The sequence below is a fragment of the Neophocaena asiaeorientalis genome, unplaced genomic scaffold (genome assembly GCF_003031525.2).
Source record: "Neophocaena asiaeorientalis asiaeorientalis breed wild unplaced genomic scaffold, Neophocaena_asiaeorientalis_V1.1 scaffold1186, whole genome shotgun sequence".
Lineage (NCBI taxonomy): Eukaryota > Metazoa > Chordata > Mammalia > Artiodactyla > Phocoenidae > Neophocaena > Neophocaena asiaeorientalis.
In genome coordinates, this window is record NW_020173974.1 from 665,161 (window position 1) to 682,384 (window position 17,224).

The 17,224-nt window shown below is 46.9% G+C and overlaps 2 protein-coding genes across 10 annotated transcripts; one reads left to right on the plus strand and one right to left on the minus strand.

The window, feature by feature from the left end:
• The first annotated feature begins 8 nt into the window (after positions 1 to 8).
• On the plus strand, positions 9 to 8,624 carry GMPR2 (guanosine monophosphate reductase 2). Of its 5 annotated transcripts, none has more exons than XM_024753227.1 (11): positions 9 to 334; positions 714 to 834; positions 976 to 1,095; positions 3,304 to 3,387; positions 3,538 to 3,711; positions 4,538 to 4,619; positions 4,711 to 4,817; positions 5,004 to 5,046; positions 5,730 to 5,889; positions 6,065 to 6,224; positions 8,489 to 8,624. In XM_024753227.1, exons 2-11 carry the CDS (start codon positions 748 to 750, stop codon positions 8,495 to 8,497), a joined length of 1,026 nt encoding a protein of 341 aa, XP_024608995.1. In that variant the 5' UTR covers positions 9 to 334; positions 714 to 747; the 3' UTR covers positions 8,498 to 8,624. The 5 variants fall into 5 exon arrangements, with proteins under 5 accessions (XP_024608995.1, XP_024608996.1, XP_024608994.1 ...); XM_024753228.1 differs by lacking the exon at positions 8,489 to 8,624 and adding an exon at positions 8,041 to 8,172; XM_024753226.1 differs by lacking the exon at positions 8,489 to 8,624 and adding an exon at positions 423 to 533 and having other exon boundaries at positions 6,065 to 6,693.
• On the minus strand, positions 4,813 to 10,304 carry TINF2 (TERF1 interacting nuclear factor 2). 5 transcript variants are annotated; one of them, XM_024753224.1, is made up of 10 exons: positions 9,816 to 10,297; positions 9,569 to 9,673; positions 9,351 to 9,452; positions 8,712 to 8,819; positions 8,511 to 8,607; positions 7,881 to 8,343; positions 7,728 to 7,795; positions 7,529 to 7,620; positions 7,309 to 7,393; positions 4,950 to 5,071 (listed from the first exon to the last, which is right to left on the minus strand). In XM_024753224.1, the coding sequence occupies exons 1-10, from the start codon at positions 10,005 to 10,007 to the stop codon at positions 4,950 to 4,952; spliced, it is 1,434 nt and encodes a 477-aa protein (XP_024608992.1). In that variant the 5' UTR covers positions 10,008 to 10,297. The 5 variants fall into 5 exon arrangements, with proteins under 5 accessions (XP_024608991.1, XP_024608990.1, XP_024608988.1 ...); XM_024753223.1 differs by lacking the exon at positions 7,309 to 7,393 and having other exon boundaries at positions 4,813 to 5,071; positions 10,052 to 10,294; XM_024753222.1 differs by lacking the exon at positions 7,309 to 7,393 and having other exon boundaries at positions 4,813 to 5,071; positions 10,038 to 10,294.
• Positions 10,305 to 17,224: the final 6,920 nt, after the last annotated feature.

A 17,224-nucleotide genomic window follows, 5' to 3' on the forward strand; every position in this document is an offset into this window, starting at 1 on the left:
AGCTCTGCAATTCTGAGAGTCCCCAGCAAGCCGGGGCTAGTATAAAGCGAGGGCGGAACGAACGACTCCTCCCATCATGCCAGGGGGCAGCTCCGCGCGTCCCACCCTGGGAGTTATAGTTCCCTGCCCCTCAGATCCAGCGGCATCCTCAGTGTGTGAACTCTGTTACCCAGAAGGCCTCCAGCACCGAAGCTGGAATTCCTCGGTTACTCGTTCTCTCCGGCAATTAGCGGAACCTGTTAGCGCTGCCCACAAGGCTCAGCGGGGCTGCGCGAGGTTAGTGGCTAATCAAGAGGAGCTTCGGTCAACTGCCACCTGGCCCCGGCAACAGGAAGTGAGTACCCCTATTCCGGAAGCTGGTTTTGGGATCCCACCACTCCTCACTCCCAAATCTGCCTCTTATCCCAAACTGCTCTTTGCAGGGGCGGGAGAAAGAAGAGTAGTGGGGTAAGGAACGCACCATTTAGGGTCACTCACGACTCCATCCCAGTTCTTCTCCCCAACAAATAGTACCTAGGTTGAAGACACCGAGAGTAAGTGAAACCACCCGAGTCTGAGGTGACGGTCTTCAGGGACTATGCCTCGATCAATGCCCTGACCTTCCACAATTTAAGCGAGGAGAGAGATGAGCCCTGCCGCCAGCCCTAACAGAACATTAAGTTCTAAGGGAAAATTGGCTCAGCTACCGCCTCCTGACTTTTCCTACCTTCCAGCCCTCAGATTCGCTGCTACCCTTAGGTGCCTGCCATGCCTCACATCGACAACGACGTCAAACTGGACTTCAAGGATGTCCTGTTGAGGCCCAAACGCAGTACCCTTAAGTCTCGAAGTGAGGTGAGCCTGCTTCTCTAGTTGCTCTTTCTTGATCCCAAGCTCCTGGAGGGCCAGGACTGGGAAAGATTCCTGGCTTTTGCCCTCCTGCAGTACTTGTTTTTTGGATAAATGAAATGCTTAGTTTCCTGTTCATATCTGCAGGTGGATCTCACAAGATCCTTTTCATTTCGGAACTCAAAGCAGATGTACACTGGGATCCCCATCATTGCAGCCAATATGGATACTGTAGGCACCTTTGAGATAGCCAAGGTTCTCTGTAAGGTAGGACTTCCCTCATACCCCTTCCTCATGGTATCCAGTTTTGTGGGCTGACTGCAGAGGTATCTGCATCCCCACCCCCATCCCAGGTCAATTCTGGCAGTTAACAGTCAGGATGCTCAATTTCTGTTTTTGCAGTAGTATTAAGGCCCCTTTATCTGATAACTTTAAAGGGCCAGCTGAGTTAATGAGATTCAAAGCTAAATTTTGCCCCCATTTTAACAGAACTTTCCCTTTTCTCCTGTCCAGCAGTTTATACGTCCTGCCAGCTTTTCCCACCACCCAGATCACCCTCTCCAAATCACCAGCATCCCTCTTTACACTATTGTTAGGATACTCAGCATTCACTGTTTTAGTCCAGAAACTAGATATAGTTTGAGCATTCAAAAATTCCTAACTAGAAGATCCTAGAGAGAAGAAGTTTATTTTCTTTCATGCTTGTTTTTTTTTTTTTTTTTTTTTTTTTTTTTTTTTTTTTTTTTTTTTTTTTTTTTTTTTTTTTTTTTTTTTTTTTTTTTTTTTTTTTTTTTTTTTTTTTTTTTTTTTTTTTTTTTTTTTTTTAATCTTCCTCTTCTTTAAGTCCTAGGTTCCTGGGTGTTTCTGGGATGTGCCCAAAATGGAATGTGTTTTTCTTATATACAGGTTATTGCTCATTTTCAAAATGGAAGCTGCTGCTCCTTTCAGTAACATTACCTGCCTCTATATTTGTAGCTGAGAAGGTAGATAGTTTGGGCATCCTGAGGACATATGCACTCTTCTGGTTAATCCAGGTAGCCCTGGTTGATGGATTCTGCTGCTGCTTGTGGCTCTGTCAGCCTTAAGGACTTCATCTCCCTTTCTCTATTTTTGATTGCTGTAAGTCTTTGTGGAATGTCTGCTGTCATTTCTCTGAGGTTCATAGTTATGCAGCTTTAGTACTGTATTACTATTGCCATTTACCAACTGCTTAGGAATCCCACTGTTGCCCGTTGTCCACCTGGCCTGTCCAATAGAGTTAAGGAATGGTGAATCTGACTTCAGTGTTAACAAATGTCCTATAATGTATGGACCTTGCCGGGACTGTCTTGATGCTTTATGTTGAGACTGGCTTTTCATTACTGCTGAGTGCTGAAGAAATCAGATTTTAGAGATACAGCCAAGTCTCAGTAATAATTAAAAGGTTGGATGCAAGCAAGGATCTTTTTCTAGATCTCTAGCTTGGTATGTAATTGGATATGCTCATCATGCCACCCTATGCCAGTATATCTCCAAGGTCTGCTGACCTCCTAGAGTGATTTTTGTCTATTAGCATGTTGATGGCAGAGTGTTGCTGAGAAAGCAGTTCTGTACCAGCGTTAGCTAGGTAGTGTTGATGATGATCTCTGAGCATTTGCACTTCCTTACTGCTGGCTGATGCTTGACTTCCTTGGGTTTCTTGTCTGTTGCAAGATTTGTGCTGTCTTGTCTATTTGCATGTCTGCACTTTTAAATCACAAACACCAGCATTCACAAGTGGCCTTTGAATGCCTTTCTCAAAGTATTGGGATGTTATTTGCAATTTGTTGTGCTAGGAAATACAAGTCTGATGAGTCATTATATCCTTGAACTTGGTTGACTGAAATAGACTGAATGAGATAGACTTTTCAGGTTGGTCCATGTCTCAAGAAAATTTGTCCTTTACTTTAGCAGAGATGGAGAAAGGGTAGCACCTTACTGACTGTTAACCTTAAGGCCTTACCTCTTGTAATTTTGTGAGCATTTAGGCTTACTGAATTACTGCTGGTAAATGGACCAGAAGATACCGCAAGTAGGTTAGCTCCGTACTAGGTTATCATAGGAGGGGCTGAGTCAGTGCAGGCAGACACTGGCTCCGTCCAGCCTCTTCATGGTTCTTTCTTGTCTACTGCTTGTCCCACTGCACCAACAGCTTGTCCTTGTCACCTTTTAACTCAGAAGCGCTGTACGTGCTGGCAGGTGAAATCCAATCCAGGTGACTTTAGTACTTTGGTGGGAGTGTTGGGCAAGTACTAGCTTATGGGGAAAAGCCCGACTGCATTTGTAGAGAGAATAATGGTGGAACTGAGGTTCGAGCTCAACCACTGACTTCTTCAAGTTGCTCTTTCCAGACTTCAGTCCTTTTGTCCCTCAGATAGGATAATATAAAGGTCTATTTTTAGAAAAAGAGACTCTTAATGAAGTTCCCTCCTTTTTGATGGCTCTTTCTTCTCCCAGTTCTCCCTCTTCACTGCTATCCATAAGCACTACAGCCTCGAACAGTGGAAAGAGTTTGCTAGCCAGAATCCTGACTGTCTTGAGGTAAGAGTGGTCCTCCCCTGATCCACTCCTTAGCCCAGTCTTCCGGGAATCTTTGTTTGGCTTGCTGGGGACCAGCCCTTACCTCCCCACCCCTGTTGGCTAACGAACCAGGTCATTTCTTACATGCTAATGGCCCTGTTTCTCGCACAGCATCTGGCTGCCAGCTCAGGCACAGGCTCTGCTGACTTTGAGCAGCTGGGACAGATTCTGGACGCTATTCCCCAGGTGAAATATATATGCGTGGACGTGGCCAATGGCTACTCTGAACACTTTGTTGAATTTGTAAAGGATGTGAGGAAGCGCTTCCCTGAACACACCATCATGGTATGTCTCTACTACCCTGTAGTGGGTCCATTCCTCTCCTTCCTCCACTCTTTCCCACCACACCATTTTGTTTCACCAGTTCCTTTCTCCTCTGCTGCATTTCCTAGTCCGCTTAATCATGTCACTGGGTGATGATCCATGGTTCCATACTTTAAATGTTTGTGTACTGGCCAGTGCCGTCTTCTCCGAACCTTGATACCTAGTCTTTGTAAATCCAGTGTCCGACATCACTCACTAAACCACAACGGAACATTTCTGCATCGTACATACCTCTGGTACATACACACCTGCCCAAAGGTATGGAGAGATACTACAGTCATATTGAAGGGGATGCATGAAATGTTGTTTTATTTTATTTTATTTTTACAAGCTCAGGGGAGTTATGACAACGCCTCACTTTCTTCGCAGCATTGAGTGGTCTCTCTGTTCTGTCCATCGAAAGCAAATACAATTGTGTAGATGGGTATTTAGCCGACATTACCATGTCCTCCCCCTTTCCCTGAAGCCAGAGAGGTTTCATGACATAACAGCTTAAGCAAAGGATGTGTTTGGGTCTTTTGGAGGGGAGGGGGAGATAAATCTACTGTAAATCAGATGTGAGCTTGTTCCAGTTGGACCCCCGCTTTACCCTAGTACAACAGTGACAGTGGCCACTCACCCCCTTACCTCAGCTTGGAAAGCAGGGTCCTTTGAAGTGACTGGTCTAAAAGCCCTCAGAAGGCCCAAGTAGAGGGAACCGAGGTACTCTTCTTTGTAATAATGCTGGAAGCACACGATCAGCTCTTTCTGACCCTAAGAATGCTCTGTTTTGATGCTTCTGTCCCAGGCAGGGAATGTGGTAACAGGAGAGATGGTGGAAGAGCTGATTCTCTCTGGGGCTGACATCATCAAAGTGGGAATTGGACCAGGTAAGCTGGTTCACTGGGGGCCACTGGCCACCGCTTCAGTGGCAGACACCTGTGGAGAACTTCCCTCTCATTCTTGTCACGTTCTTCTCAGGCTCTGTGTGTACCACCCGGAAGAAGACCGGAGTTGGGTATCCACAGCTGAGCGCAGTGATGGAGTGCGCAGATGCTGCCCATGGCCTCAAAGGCCACATCATTTCCGTAAGGCCAAGAGCAGGGTAGGGGTAGGAGGCTGCCAGACATCTGGGTTCTCTGCCAGGTCTGGAGGCTCTGGTAGAGGTGGATCAGGACTCCTGGGTTCCTGTCAGCTTTGAGGTGGGCCACTGGGACCTCCTAGAGGGCTTGGGGCATCCATACTCTCCCATCATAGTGCTCCTTACTTTGCAGGATGGAGGCTGCAACTGTCCCGGGGATGTGGCCAAGGCTTTCGGTAAGGAGGGCACAGAAGGAGGATCCTGTAGAAGAGGATGAGTCACCTCTGAGGGTCTAGGATCAGGCTAGGGAAGTCTAAGAAAGCTGTTCAGATTCTTTTATAATATGACTAGTGACCCAGAAGCCTGTGGTGTCATCTGGGGCAAACCAGCAGGGGAAATCCTGAGACTCTGATGTGGACTCTCCTATTGTGGGCCAGGGCCATCTGCATCATCCCCTGGACTGCGGGACACTGCAGATGCCGAGCCCCACCCTGGACCCATGGCATCTGGCTCTGGGGAGTGGGGCTACAGATCTGCATTTTCCCAGCTTCCTAGGTGATCCTTGTTCACACTGAAGTTGGAGAGCTTTGCTCTTGGGACACTTGAAGTGAGTCTTGTTCGGCTGGGCAGAGTAAAAAGAGGTGACCAGAAGATGGCGAAAGCAGCAAAAAGGAGAGAGCAGAAGCCAGGCAGAGCGTCTCCAGAGGCTCTATTTTAAATTCTTGGAAAGTCCACTGAGGAACAGAAGCCAGGGCAGAGTAGGCCTGTGCACTGGGTTGTGGGCCAGCTAGGGAAACAAAACCAGGAAGATGCCAGAATCATTGGCAGGCCTGAGAATTTTGTGTGAGTTGCTTCTGAGGGTGACCATGTTGGAACCTGGGCCAGACTCATCTCTTTCCACTCTTGTTGGTGCTGGCAGGGGCAGGGGCTGACTTCGTGATGCTGGGCGGCATGCTGGCTGGGCACAGCGAGTCAGGTGGTGAGCTCATCGAGAGGGATGGCAAGAAGTACAAGCTCTTCTACGGCATGAGTTCTGAAATGGCCATGAAGAAGTATGCCGGGGGCGTGGCTGAGTACAGGTAGGTGTGGAGGCCAGAAGCTGAGGGTTCTTGGAAAGCGTGACTTCCCAAGTAAAGTGGTGGCAGAACTTGGAAGAAAAATGATGAACAGGGACTAAATGCTAGAGATTGGGGAAGAGTCATTGGGCTTAAGAAATCCAGACAGAAAAGCTAAGAAAGCTTTTCCTCTTCTAAGGGCCTCAGAGGGAAAGACAGTGGAGATGCCCTTTAAAGGGGATGTGGAACATACTATCCGAGACATTCTTGGAGGCATCCGCTCCACCTGTACCTACGTGGGAGCAGCTAAGCTGAAGGAGCTGAGCCGGAGAACTACCTTCATCCGTGTCACCCAGCAGGTGAATCCGATCTTCAGTGACAAGAGCTAGACCTGAGCAGTTCTGCCCTCCCAGGGCGCCAGCACCCACCACAGGGCTCCCCAGTGGGCCCTTCTCCCATCCCAGCTACTAGGGCTATTACTTGGTCATTTCCTATCCTCTCTCTGCTAAGGGCTCCTGCAGTATTCTGTACTTTATCTGCACATGCAAAATGCCCAGGGCACCTACTGGGGAGGAAGCAAGGAAGGCAGGCTGAGAAAATAAAGTTAAGATAATCAAATGGGAATCTGGGGACCCAGAATCCTGGAGATTATTAAAAGGAAAAGATGCTGATTCATACATAAGTGTTTTATATGGCCTTGGTCTGGAAGAGGTAGGCTTTTAGAATCATGTTTTGTTAATCAGATTCATTAAATAGATCTTTGAATATCTACAAAGCTCAGAAGTGTTTATGTATTTTAAATACCTCAATAAAGAGAGATCCCAATGACTTTGAGATTCTGGGGATTTCTGCACAAGGATGGCATCTGGGTGCTGCTGCAGGGCAAGTGGAGGAGTTGGCACTGACCCAGTGGAGTCAAGGACAGTGAGTGCCCTTTCCATGAAGCATCTCCATTCTAGTGCCACCACCCCCAAGTAACCTGGCAGCGTGAGAATTTACAAGTATATTCTGGCATCAGACCACACACAGTATTTTCAGAATAGCAAAAGGAAATTTCTCTTCTAGGCTCTCAGCCCTGATAACCCTTTTGGGCATGTCTGAACAACACTCTCCAAGGGAAGTAAAATGGCAAAGGGATCCCCTTCCAGCCCTGGAGAGGCCGGTTCTGTTTCTAAGGAATGACCTACACTGACCTTACAGAAGGCTTAAATTCCCCTCCCTCAAACGAAGACAGTGTTTTAACGAATCCCAAATTTAATTATTAAGTATTACAAAGTAACTTTAGCAATATAGTCAGGCAACCCAAGCCTGGACTTCCACTTTATTACCCCTAAACTGCGTGAGAGCTGAGGAGGAAGGAGACAGGCAGAGTGCCGTGGGCATTCCAGTCTAATCACAGCAGTCTAGAACTGTCTGTATGGTTAGGAAGAGGGACAGACACACCACTGGGGCCAGAAGGGGGGAGGTATTCACAGAAGGTGGGGATCAGGGTGTCAAACTTTGTCTTCTGATAGTTTTCCAGAGAGTCCTGCAGAGAAGGGAGCAGGGAGATCCTATCATCACTGAAACATGCCCTGAGCCCTCCATATCCTGCATCATATGGCTTTCTATCTTGTTCTGCCCGCCCATCCCCTTCCCCAGCTTTCCATTCCTTCCTACTCACCCTTCCTTCCCTCTGGCCATTTTCTTCCTCGTCGGAGTCCAAAACCAGGTCCCCTATAGTAATGTCAGAGCTGCACAGAGATGGAGGACGCACTGCAGGGAGGAAACCAGAGTCCAAGTACTCTTCTCAGTGAACACAGGACCTCAAGAGTCCCCAAGAGAGGAGGCTGTCTGATCTGGTCCTGACTCAGGATACCTACCTGACTTCCTGGCCCTAGGAGGCGATAATGACAATCTCAGGGGTTCCATGGGGCAATCCAAGCAGTTCCTAGGGTGGGAGCAAGCAAGACAGGGTGAAAGGAGAGCAGGCAGGGCATGTGCTGCTAGTAGGGAGAAGCAACTGTTGTACTTACTCCTTTTGCTCTGAGGCAGACAAGTCATTTGGGTTCTCCTTCAGAGCCCTTCCTCCCAGGGTCTTGGACGGACTCCTAGACTTGACAGTCGAGGCTGCTCTGGTGCCCACAGCACCTGCTGGATCTGCTGTGTGTGTCCCATGTTCTTCCCTGTTCCCAGGCTTAGATATGACCTGCGTTGGTGAACCCAGATTCCTAAAGGGGAACAGCATGACTGTGGGGCGCTCCTTATGGCCTCTGCTAGTGGATGCCCACCGGGACTGGATTCTTCGCCGGCCTAGAGGGGCCAGATTGAAATGGTGGCCAGTCAAATGTTCCGGGTGCTTCCTTGAGGCTGGATCCTGAGGAAGGTGTGGGCCAGGCCGGGCTTTTGGCAGAGGGTCGTGGAGTGCTGGTGTTGGTTGCTGAGGAGGACTCTGCTCCATGGGCTCTGTCGTGTTCACTGAATCAGTAGCAAAGCACTCTGAAAAAGAAAACAAATCTCTTTAAAAAGGCAATATAGTAACACATGGACTCAGTCTGGTTTCTTACGCCTCAGGCCCATGTAACCCTTCCAATAGGCTGCCTCAAAAGGTTGCAAGCTACACACTCAACCCCCAAATTCTTAGTTCTCCTAGATGGTCCTGGTACCTGGAAGTGGCCACCCCATGTCCACACCATATTGGCTCAAGACAAAAGAAGAAGTGATAGAAACTCCAGGCTGCATCCAAGTCAGCACATCCTGAAGCTGTGGGCAGGGAGAGAGGCATGAAGACCACAGGCCTTGATACAACTCCACCCCCTACCCCCCACCCCAGCATTCTGCCCTTATGTGTTTTGCCCTAGCAAAACCTGCTGTGCCTGCAGTGTAGGCAGTGCTTTTTCCAACTGACACAGGTATTCAAAAAACAGCTTTTCCATGGCAGCCAGAAAAAGCTCCCCGTACTCTTGTTCCAGTTCCTGCAGGAGGAAAAGAAGCAGGTCAACACACCATTGTAAAGCAATTATATTCCAATGAAAGTGTTTAAAAAAATTAAAAAAAAAAAAATTATGTTGTACATTGTTGATGAAAGTATGTATACATTGAAGAAAAAAGCCTGAATGAATCTTCTCGATTAAAATCAGTAATGTTATTTATACTAAGCATTACTAATTTAAAATTGGGTAAACAACAAGGTCCTACTGTATAGTACAGGGAACTATATTCAATATCTTGTGATGAACCATAATGGAAAAGAATATAAAAAAGAATATGCATATGTATAACCGAATCACTTTGCTGTACAGCAGAAATCAATACAACATTCTAAATCAACTATGCTTCAATTAAAAAAAACATTCAGTTGTACATTTTGAATGGGTAAATTGTGTGATATATAAATTTTATATCAATAAAGATGTTTTAAAAAGTTAAAAAAAAAAAAACTAAGCAGGTCAGAAGAGGACTAGAGAGAACAGCTACGCCATAGCTTCCAAAGCAGCCAGTCCCACCTGTAGCTTCGAAGCCAAATCAACAGAGGCTTCTGCCAGCTGCTTCACCTGCTGGCAAAAGGTTTCCTGAGCCTCTGAGATCTTCCTCAGATCCTGCTTTGTCTGTTGAGGGTAAGGAAGACAAGTTAGGGGCACGAGAATCCAGTGACCGGGAGGAGGAGCAACTTTGTTGCACCGCGTGTTACGTGGAGGTAGGGCTTGCTCCAGGGACGACTCACGGCTTTGGGGTCCCGCACTGTAGGTCCAGACTCTGGGAAGTGGCGATGCAGGGCATTCAGAACCTGGGCCCAAGGCCGGCCCTGCAGGATCATATCCACCACCAGCTGTGAAGGGTGCTGAGCTCAGAATCCCCACGTCCGGGCAAGCTGCCCTTTTCCAACCGGTTCCACCCCCAAGCAGTCGGCCCAGGACAGGTCCTCGCATCCCGTCCCTTTCCCCTCTACCGGGTCCTACTGACTCCAATACCTTGGCCTTTAGGCCCATACACAGGCGTTCATGGTGCCGGTACCGAACCAAGCCGGGGGCAGCAGCGCGCAGGGATCGCAGAAACTCCAATACTCGCGGAAAATGCTCCACGTAGCGTCCGCGCACGACTTGCCAGCAGGCAGCGGCTACGAAGCGAAGAGCGGCGGGACCGGCCCCAGGGGGCGCGGCCATGGCCGGCGGGCCCCACCCCAGGAGCCGTACCTTTGTGTTCCTACCTCTGGCAAGGCTTCCCGCCTCCTCCTAGGGGCGCGGTTTCCGGTGGCCCTCACAGGCTCGGCTATTTCGTTCTGCGCCGGATAGTTCGCGATCCGAGACTGCGCCCTCCCATGGGCCACCGGAATCCCGGGGTTTTCTCCAACTCGGGCTGGAGCCTGAATGGAGAAGCTGGCCAGCTCCACTGGCAACAGGTCGTTCTGCCTTAAACGCCGCCGCTGTCTCGAACTCAAAGGCTACTTCGCTTCCGGCTCCGCGACCAGTTTCCCTACCCGGGAGAAGGGTGGTAGTAGAACCAATGGGCCGCCAGACAGGGGAGACGTCACGCGCGTCATAAGGCCGCGCCCCGGCAGATCCGGCTGCCTGGCACTTCCGACGGCTGCTGAGCAGCTGGGACCGGGGACCTGGGCCCCGCCTCCGGCCCTTTCCCGCTTCCGGCCCTTGCATTTCTTCGCGGAGCCTGCCGAGAAGGCCCGTCGTTCTTTGAGGTCTTGACTTTCTAGTCTGTAAAGCGAGGCTTATGCCACTTTCCCTCTCCATCGTCTTCACCCTCTCAAATACGATTCCTTAAATCCCAGCGCCCAGACCATCGCCTGCAAAGCCTTCCCCGGGCGGCGCGCCGCTTGCAGTAAGAGTTCAACTCTTTTTTTTACAGAATGGGAGAGGGCGCCCGCCTTTAAAAAATAAAATTCAAAGTTTGAAAAGGCACATCAGATTGTTAATCTGGTTTTTTTCTAGATGGTGAGACTGCAGGAAATTTTTGTGCTTTTCTGTGTTTGATATCTTTTTTTTTAAATCGTGTAGTTCTAAAATAAATAAAATAGATTTCCATTTTCGAATTTCTGTTGTGCGCTTACTCCAGTCAGCCCCCTAATACAGTTGACCGTTTTACTTGTCTTTCTCCTGGTCACCCTTCCTGGTGTCTCTCCTTATTTCCATTGCCAGGGACAGAACCTTGGCACACAGTGTATATTTTTTGTTGACTGAATTAATTACCTGCTCTGACTACAGGGATTTAGTGAAACTACCCTATCCTTGGGCCATCTCCTTTCTTAGAGATAATGGCTCCTATATCCCTCCCTGTCTCCACTCAAGATCAGTCTTCTCAGGTGAGCCACACATTCGACTGCCCTTGGGACATGTAGCTGGAAGTTCCAAAGTACCCAAATCGGACATCTACGAAATTCTAGTTATCTTCCTTTTTACTTTTACCTTAATTTATTCTTTCCTTAAAGTTCTGCCTTTATGTAGATCTGAATTTCTGACCTATGTCACTTTCCTTCTTTCTGAAGAATTTCTTTTAGCATATCTTGCAAGTTAGGTCTCCTGGCTACAAACTCCCTCAATTTTTGTTTGATAAAGTATTACTCTTTCACTTTTGAGAGATAATTTTGCTGGATACAAAAGCCTAGGTTGGTGGGCTTTTGTTCCCTCAACACTTTAAACATTTCACTGCACTCTCATCTTGCATGGTTTCTGAAGAGAAGTCTGATGTAATTCTTTTTTTAATATTTATTTATTTATATATTTATTTGGTTGCTCCAGGTCTTAGTTGTGGCAGGCAGGCTCGTTAGTTGTGGCATGCGAACTCCTAGTTGCAGCATGCATGTGGGATCTAGTTCCCTGACCAGGGATCAAAACTGGGGCCCCTGCACTGAGAGCCCGGAGTCTTATCTACTGCGCCACTAGGGAAGTTCCCCCACTGCCCCGGAGTAATTCTTATCCTTGCTCCTCTATAAGTAAGATGTCCCCGCTTCTACCCCTCAAGTTTTGTTCAAGGTTTTCTCTTGGTCTTTGATTCTCTGTTCATCCTTCTTATAAGGACAAGAGTGAGAACTTTTAAGCTCCTTACATGCCAGACTGAAAACTGGAAGTTGTCTTCCATTTTAAATTCTGCTCTTTCTCCTGGCCTCTGTATTTCTGTGCATGGCACCTTTCTTTACCCATGAGTCAGAAAACAAGACCATCACCCTTAACTCTGCCCTCTCTCTTCTCCAAATCTAAACCCTCACCAAGTCTAATCAATTCTACTTCCTACAGAACTTTTAAACCTACCCCCCCTTTTTTTCATTCTCACTGACTGTATCTTATTTCAGGTTCCCTGTCTCTCACATTGAGAAGACTCTAGTCTTCTCACCTCCAGCCCAACTCCTAATTTCTTTTCCATGTTGCTTTCATCATAAACCTGCTGAAATGCAAAACTGATCATATCATCCCTAACTGAAAGCTCTCTCTTACTTTCAAAAGAAAGTCCAAATTCCAAAATATGGCAAAAGGATTTTTAATGAACTGGCTAAGTTTACCTCTTCATCAACATTCCTTGCCACTTTGCACTTATCATGCCTCCTCTTCAATTGGATTTGGATTTTCCAAATATGCTGTGTTGTCTCATATTTTGTGCTTTGCATATACTGGATGATTCCTTTGTCCTTCTTGCCTCTTGGACTTACTTTTTTTCATCTTTTGTGGCTCATCTGATAGCTACCTCCATGAAACCCCTCATGTTCTCTTCCCAGGCTCCTCACCATCATCCTGTACGTCTTTTTTTTTTTTTTTCCACACTGCGTGGCATGTGGGATCTTCATTTCCTGACCAGGGATTGAACCTGTGCCCCCTGCAGTGGGAGTGCGGATTCTTAACCACTGGACTGCCAGGGAAGTTCCGCCCCACCCTACATCTGTTTATCACCACCATTGTCATGCAGAATCTATTTTGCAATGTTGTTGTAAGGATTAAATGAATTAGTAAATATAAAGCACTTAGAACAGTACCTGGCTCCTACTAAATACTGCATACACATTTACTGTATTTTGAATGTTTTCGTGTCTGTCACCCCCACTGTTGGGAGCCCCTTGCGGGAAGGACTTGCTTCTTTCTCATACATGTTATGTCACTAGTGCCTTATGCAGTTTCTGGTTCATGTGTTCATGGCTAACATGAACAGCTCCTTTGTTAGTCCTCTGTGTCCTGCCCCAGGAGCCCCTTGTCTTGCAAACCTTCTCAAACTCAAAGGATCAAGAAGACTAGAGGTCGGCACTTAGAACATTGGGAACTCGTGGCTACTCCTGGCCCAAGAAGGGTGGAGGCAAGGAGAGCATGGAAAAAGTACAGAAAGAAGAAAAATGGAAGGTCATTGTCCTAAATAATTAGCGTGCATAGGAGTCAAACCCCTTAGTGAGTTTATTAAAATACAGACTTGGCCTCTGCTCCAGGGATTCTGATTCATGAGGTTTATTCTGGGGCCCAGAAATCTGAATTCTTAATAAACACCTCAGTTGATTTTAATGCAAGTGGTCTGGAGATTATGCTTGAATCCTGGGGTAAGAGAACAGTTTCATTCAAACCAAAGCCCAGATCCTCCAAAGGTCACCCAAAGGAAAATTTCCACGTAGAAGAGAGCTATACAAAGGGTGTCTCTGAGCCTCACCATTCCTCACAGTTTCCTTTCTCTGGTGAGGGACAGTAGTCCCTGTATCAGTGGATGGGACCACCTATCTGTCCTGTTCCATGAGCCAGAAACCTGGTGTTTAGCTTTACTGCTCCTTTCCACCCTCCACCCAGCCACATCCCATCCTTCCCCAAGCCCCGTGAATTTTCCCTCCTAGATATTTCTCCAAGTTTTCCACCTCTGTCTCCAGCACCACTACTCTGGCCCAAATCACCATCTCTAGCATAAAATATTACAACTGTCTTCCAATCTGTGTCTCTGCATCCACTCCAGCCCCGCTCCAGTCCATTACCTGACACCACAGGCAGAATAATCTGTTCAAAACACACAATGTGATCATGTCACCTCCAATTCCTTAAACCTTCCAAAGGCTTAAAGTGGCCTATGGGGCCCCACAAGGCTCTGCCCTGCATCTCTCAGCTTCCCCTTCTCCAATCTGTCCCTTGCTCTCCTTGCTTTAGCCACACCATCCTCCCCCTCCTCCTCCTCTCCCTCCTCCTCTAGCCTCCCCCTCCCCCTCCTTCTTCTCCCTCTCCCTCTCCTTCTTCTTGTTTTGTTTTGGCCGCACTACGCGGCATGCCAGATCTTAGTTCCCCAACTAGGGATCGAACCTGTGCCTCCTGCAGTGGAAGCACAGAGCCCTAACCACTGGATCTCCAGGGAATTCCCCACACTGTCCTTCTTTTAGTCTTGTTTACTCTTCTAGATGCCCTTCCACCACAGGATCTTTGCACAGGCTATTCCTTTTGCCTGGAGTGATTTCCCTTCCATCTCTACCTACCTATCCTCCAGGGTCACCTCTCTAGGTAAAGCTTTCCTAACCACCGCCACCAGGCCAGGTCACACACCTTCACCATAAACTTCAGAGCTCTGTAGGTACTCTCCTTTGTCTTGTGCAGTTATTCAATTAATCTGTTCCTTTCTCAGACTGTAAGCTCTGTAAGGCAGGAACTAGGTTTGCCCTGTGTTCTAGCACTTTGCCCATTGCTTGGCACATGTCATTGAATATTGGTTAAATGGGTGGAGGAATGGGTTCATTATCTGCTACTATGGCTGGACCCTGCCAGTCAGAGTCTCCTGTAAAATTCTGCTCCAGCTGTAGACAAAAATCCCTCTCCAGGGTGGACCTTATAACAGGTGAATCTAGCCATTATTTTAAAAATCAACTTTATTTAAGATGAATTACAATCACTGTAGCCTGATCCATAAATCTGAGAAACATTTATAAGTCATATCTTATAAAATTTTTCTTTTAAATTTGTAATTAACTCCACCTGGTTTATTGTCAGGAAGATAAAATCTTCCTTTTGATGTTTTTACCTTTCCCAGAATTTCCTAAGAATTGTGACCAAAAGGGCAGAACTTCCAGCTTCCATGCCCGTTTGGGGAGAGCTCTGCTGCCTACAGGGTCTGCCATGCTTCTTCCACCCACTCAATGTCATCTTAGAAAACCAACAACAGGGATTCGTACTTGAGCTCTCAGGACTCTACATGCAGGTCCAGACTTTTCTCCCTGGCCTAAGGGGCTGCAGAAGCTTCCAGCATTAGCCCCAGACTTTGCCAAGTCAAACCCACCTACATGGGATTCATGCACCCTGGTATCCAGCCTAGTTCTCCAAGGCTGGGATGGTTTCTTTCCCGGCTATTGGGCTTCAGTTGAAGCTACCATAGTCCACACTAATGTTCCCAACTTTAAATCTTGGGGCAGAAGGAACTGATAATACTGGGTCTTTACACTCAGGAAAACCTGGGCTACTGATGCAAAGAATCCACCTCCTCCCTAGTGATCAACTTTGTATACCAGGTGTCCCAGGAGAACCAAAACTGGTGACCAAGACTCAGAGATAATGACTGCCTTATCACTGTCCAGAAGGTATCAACTAAGTCGGCAACTGTAGTGGATTTCTTAAAACCAAGACTAAGAACACTTCTCTTTGTTAAAAAAAAAAAAAAAGCACTCTGTAATGTAAAGGAAATAATCATATAAATAAATGAAAATGGCATTAAATAGGTTTCCCTAGTACAGTTTTCTGAGGTACAGTCCAAGTAAGAGCTCTGCCCTGCTGGTCACTACTCAGCTCCCCGAGTGCCCATTTATCTCTCTCTTTCCCAGACCTGGTCTAGTTATCCATCATGCATTCTTCCCACAAATGCTCCAAAACACAATCCTCCACTGCACCCCTAAGCCCCCAGACTCCCCATCACCCTCCAATTTAGTTCATTTTCCATTCAACAGATATTTAATGAGCATCTACTGTAAGTCACAATGAGTAAGCATAAGAGAGATAAGGTCCTTGCCCTTACATTCTAGGGGAGGGGAACCAGAGGTCTAAGAACAAATTAAGCTGGAACAACAGGGATTCTGATGCTCACCCCCAGAGAATTAAAGGAGATGATCTCCATAAAGCACCCAGTTTGAGCTTAACTCATAGTAGGAGCTCAACGTATATTTGTTTCTTTCCCTCTAGCTGTTTGGAGAATAGCATTCCTTTCCCATTTTGTTGTTGTTGTTTTGTTTTGTTTTTCTTTTTGAGGCTTTCAAGCATTTGTGAGCTCTAATATATACAGGGGACCAAGGTAAAATGAACAAATGTGAAGCAAGTTACAAAGTTGTTAGAAATCTTAAGCTCTCACATTTTCCTGGGAGCTCAATAAAAAGAGATACTGTTGCATTACTGCTCAACCCTTCTGGAAACTAACTTAATAAAATGTATCAACCACCTTAAATGTGCTCAATCCCCTTTACACAATAATTCTCACTCTGGGGGGTTATTTTAAGGAAATAATTTAAAATAAGCCCAAAGATTTATGTGCTTATACAAGGATATTTATCACAGCTCTATTTAGAATAGCAAAACTTTGGGGGGGTCAAGGAGGGATGGACTGGGAGTTTGGGGTTAGCAGATGTGAACTAGTATATATAGAATGGATAAACAACAAGGTCCTACTGTATAGCACAGGGAACTATATTCTATATCCTGTGATAAACAATAATGGAAAAGAATATAAAAGAATATAAAGGGCTTCCCTGGTGGCGCAGTGGTTGAGAGTCTGCCTGCCGATGCAGGGGACACGGGTTAGCGCCCTGGTCCGGGAGGATCCTGCATGCTGCGGAGCAGCTGGGCCCGTGAGCCATGGCCGCTGAGCCTGCGCGTCCGGAGCCTGTGCTCCACAGCAGGAGAGGCCACACAGTGAGAGGCCCACGTACCACAAAAAAAAAATAAAAGAATTTGAAAAAGAATGTATATATATGTATAATGAATTACTTTGCTGTACAGCAGAAATTAACACAACATTGCAAATCAACTATACTTCAATTTAAAAAAGAGAGAGAGAGAGAGAAAAGAACAGTAAAATTCTGGGGAGACTTAAGTTTCTAGGAATGAGAGGTTAATCAAAGAAATCATGTCATTTGTTCATTTTTATTAAAAAAACATAGTACCAGGACTTCCCTGCTGGTGCAGTGGTTAAGAATCCACATGCCAATGCAGGGGACACGGGTTTGATCCCTGGTCTGGGAAGGTCCCACATGCTGCGGAGCAACTAAGCCCACGAGCCACAACTACTGAGCCCCCGCACCACAACTACCGCTCTAGGGCCTGCGTGCCGCAACTACCGAGCCCACGTGCCTAGAGTCCGTGCTCCGCAACAAGAGAAGCCATCGCATTGAGAAGCCTGCACACCTCCACGGAGACCCAATGCAGCCAAAAATAAATTTTAAAAATTA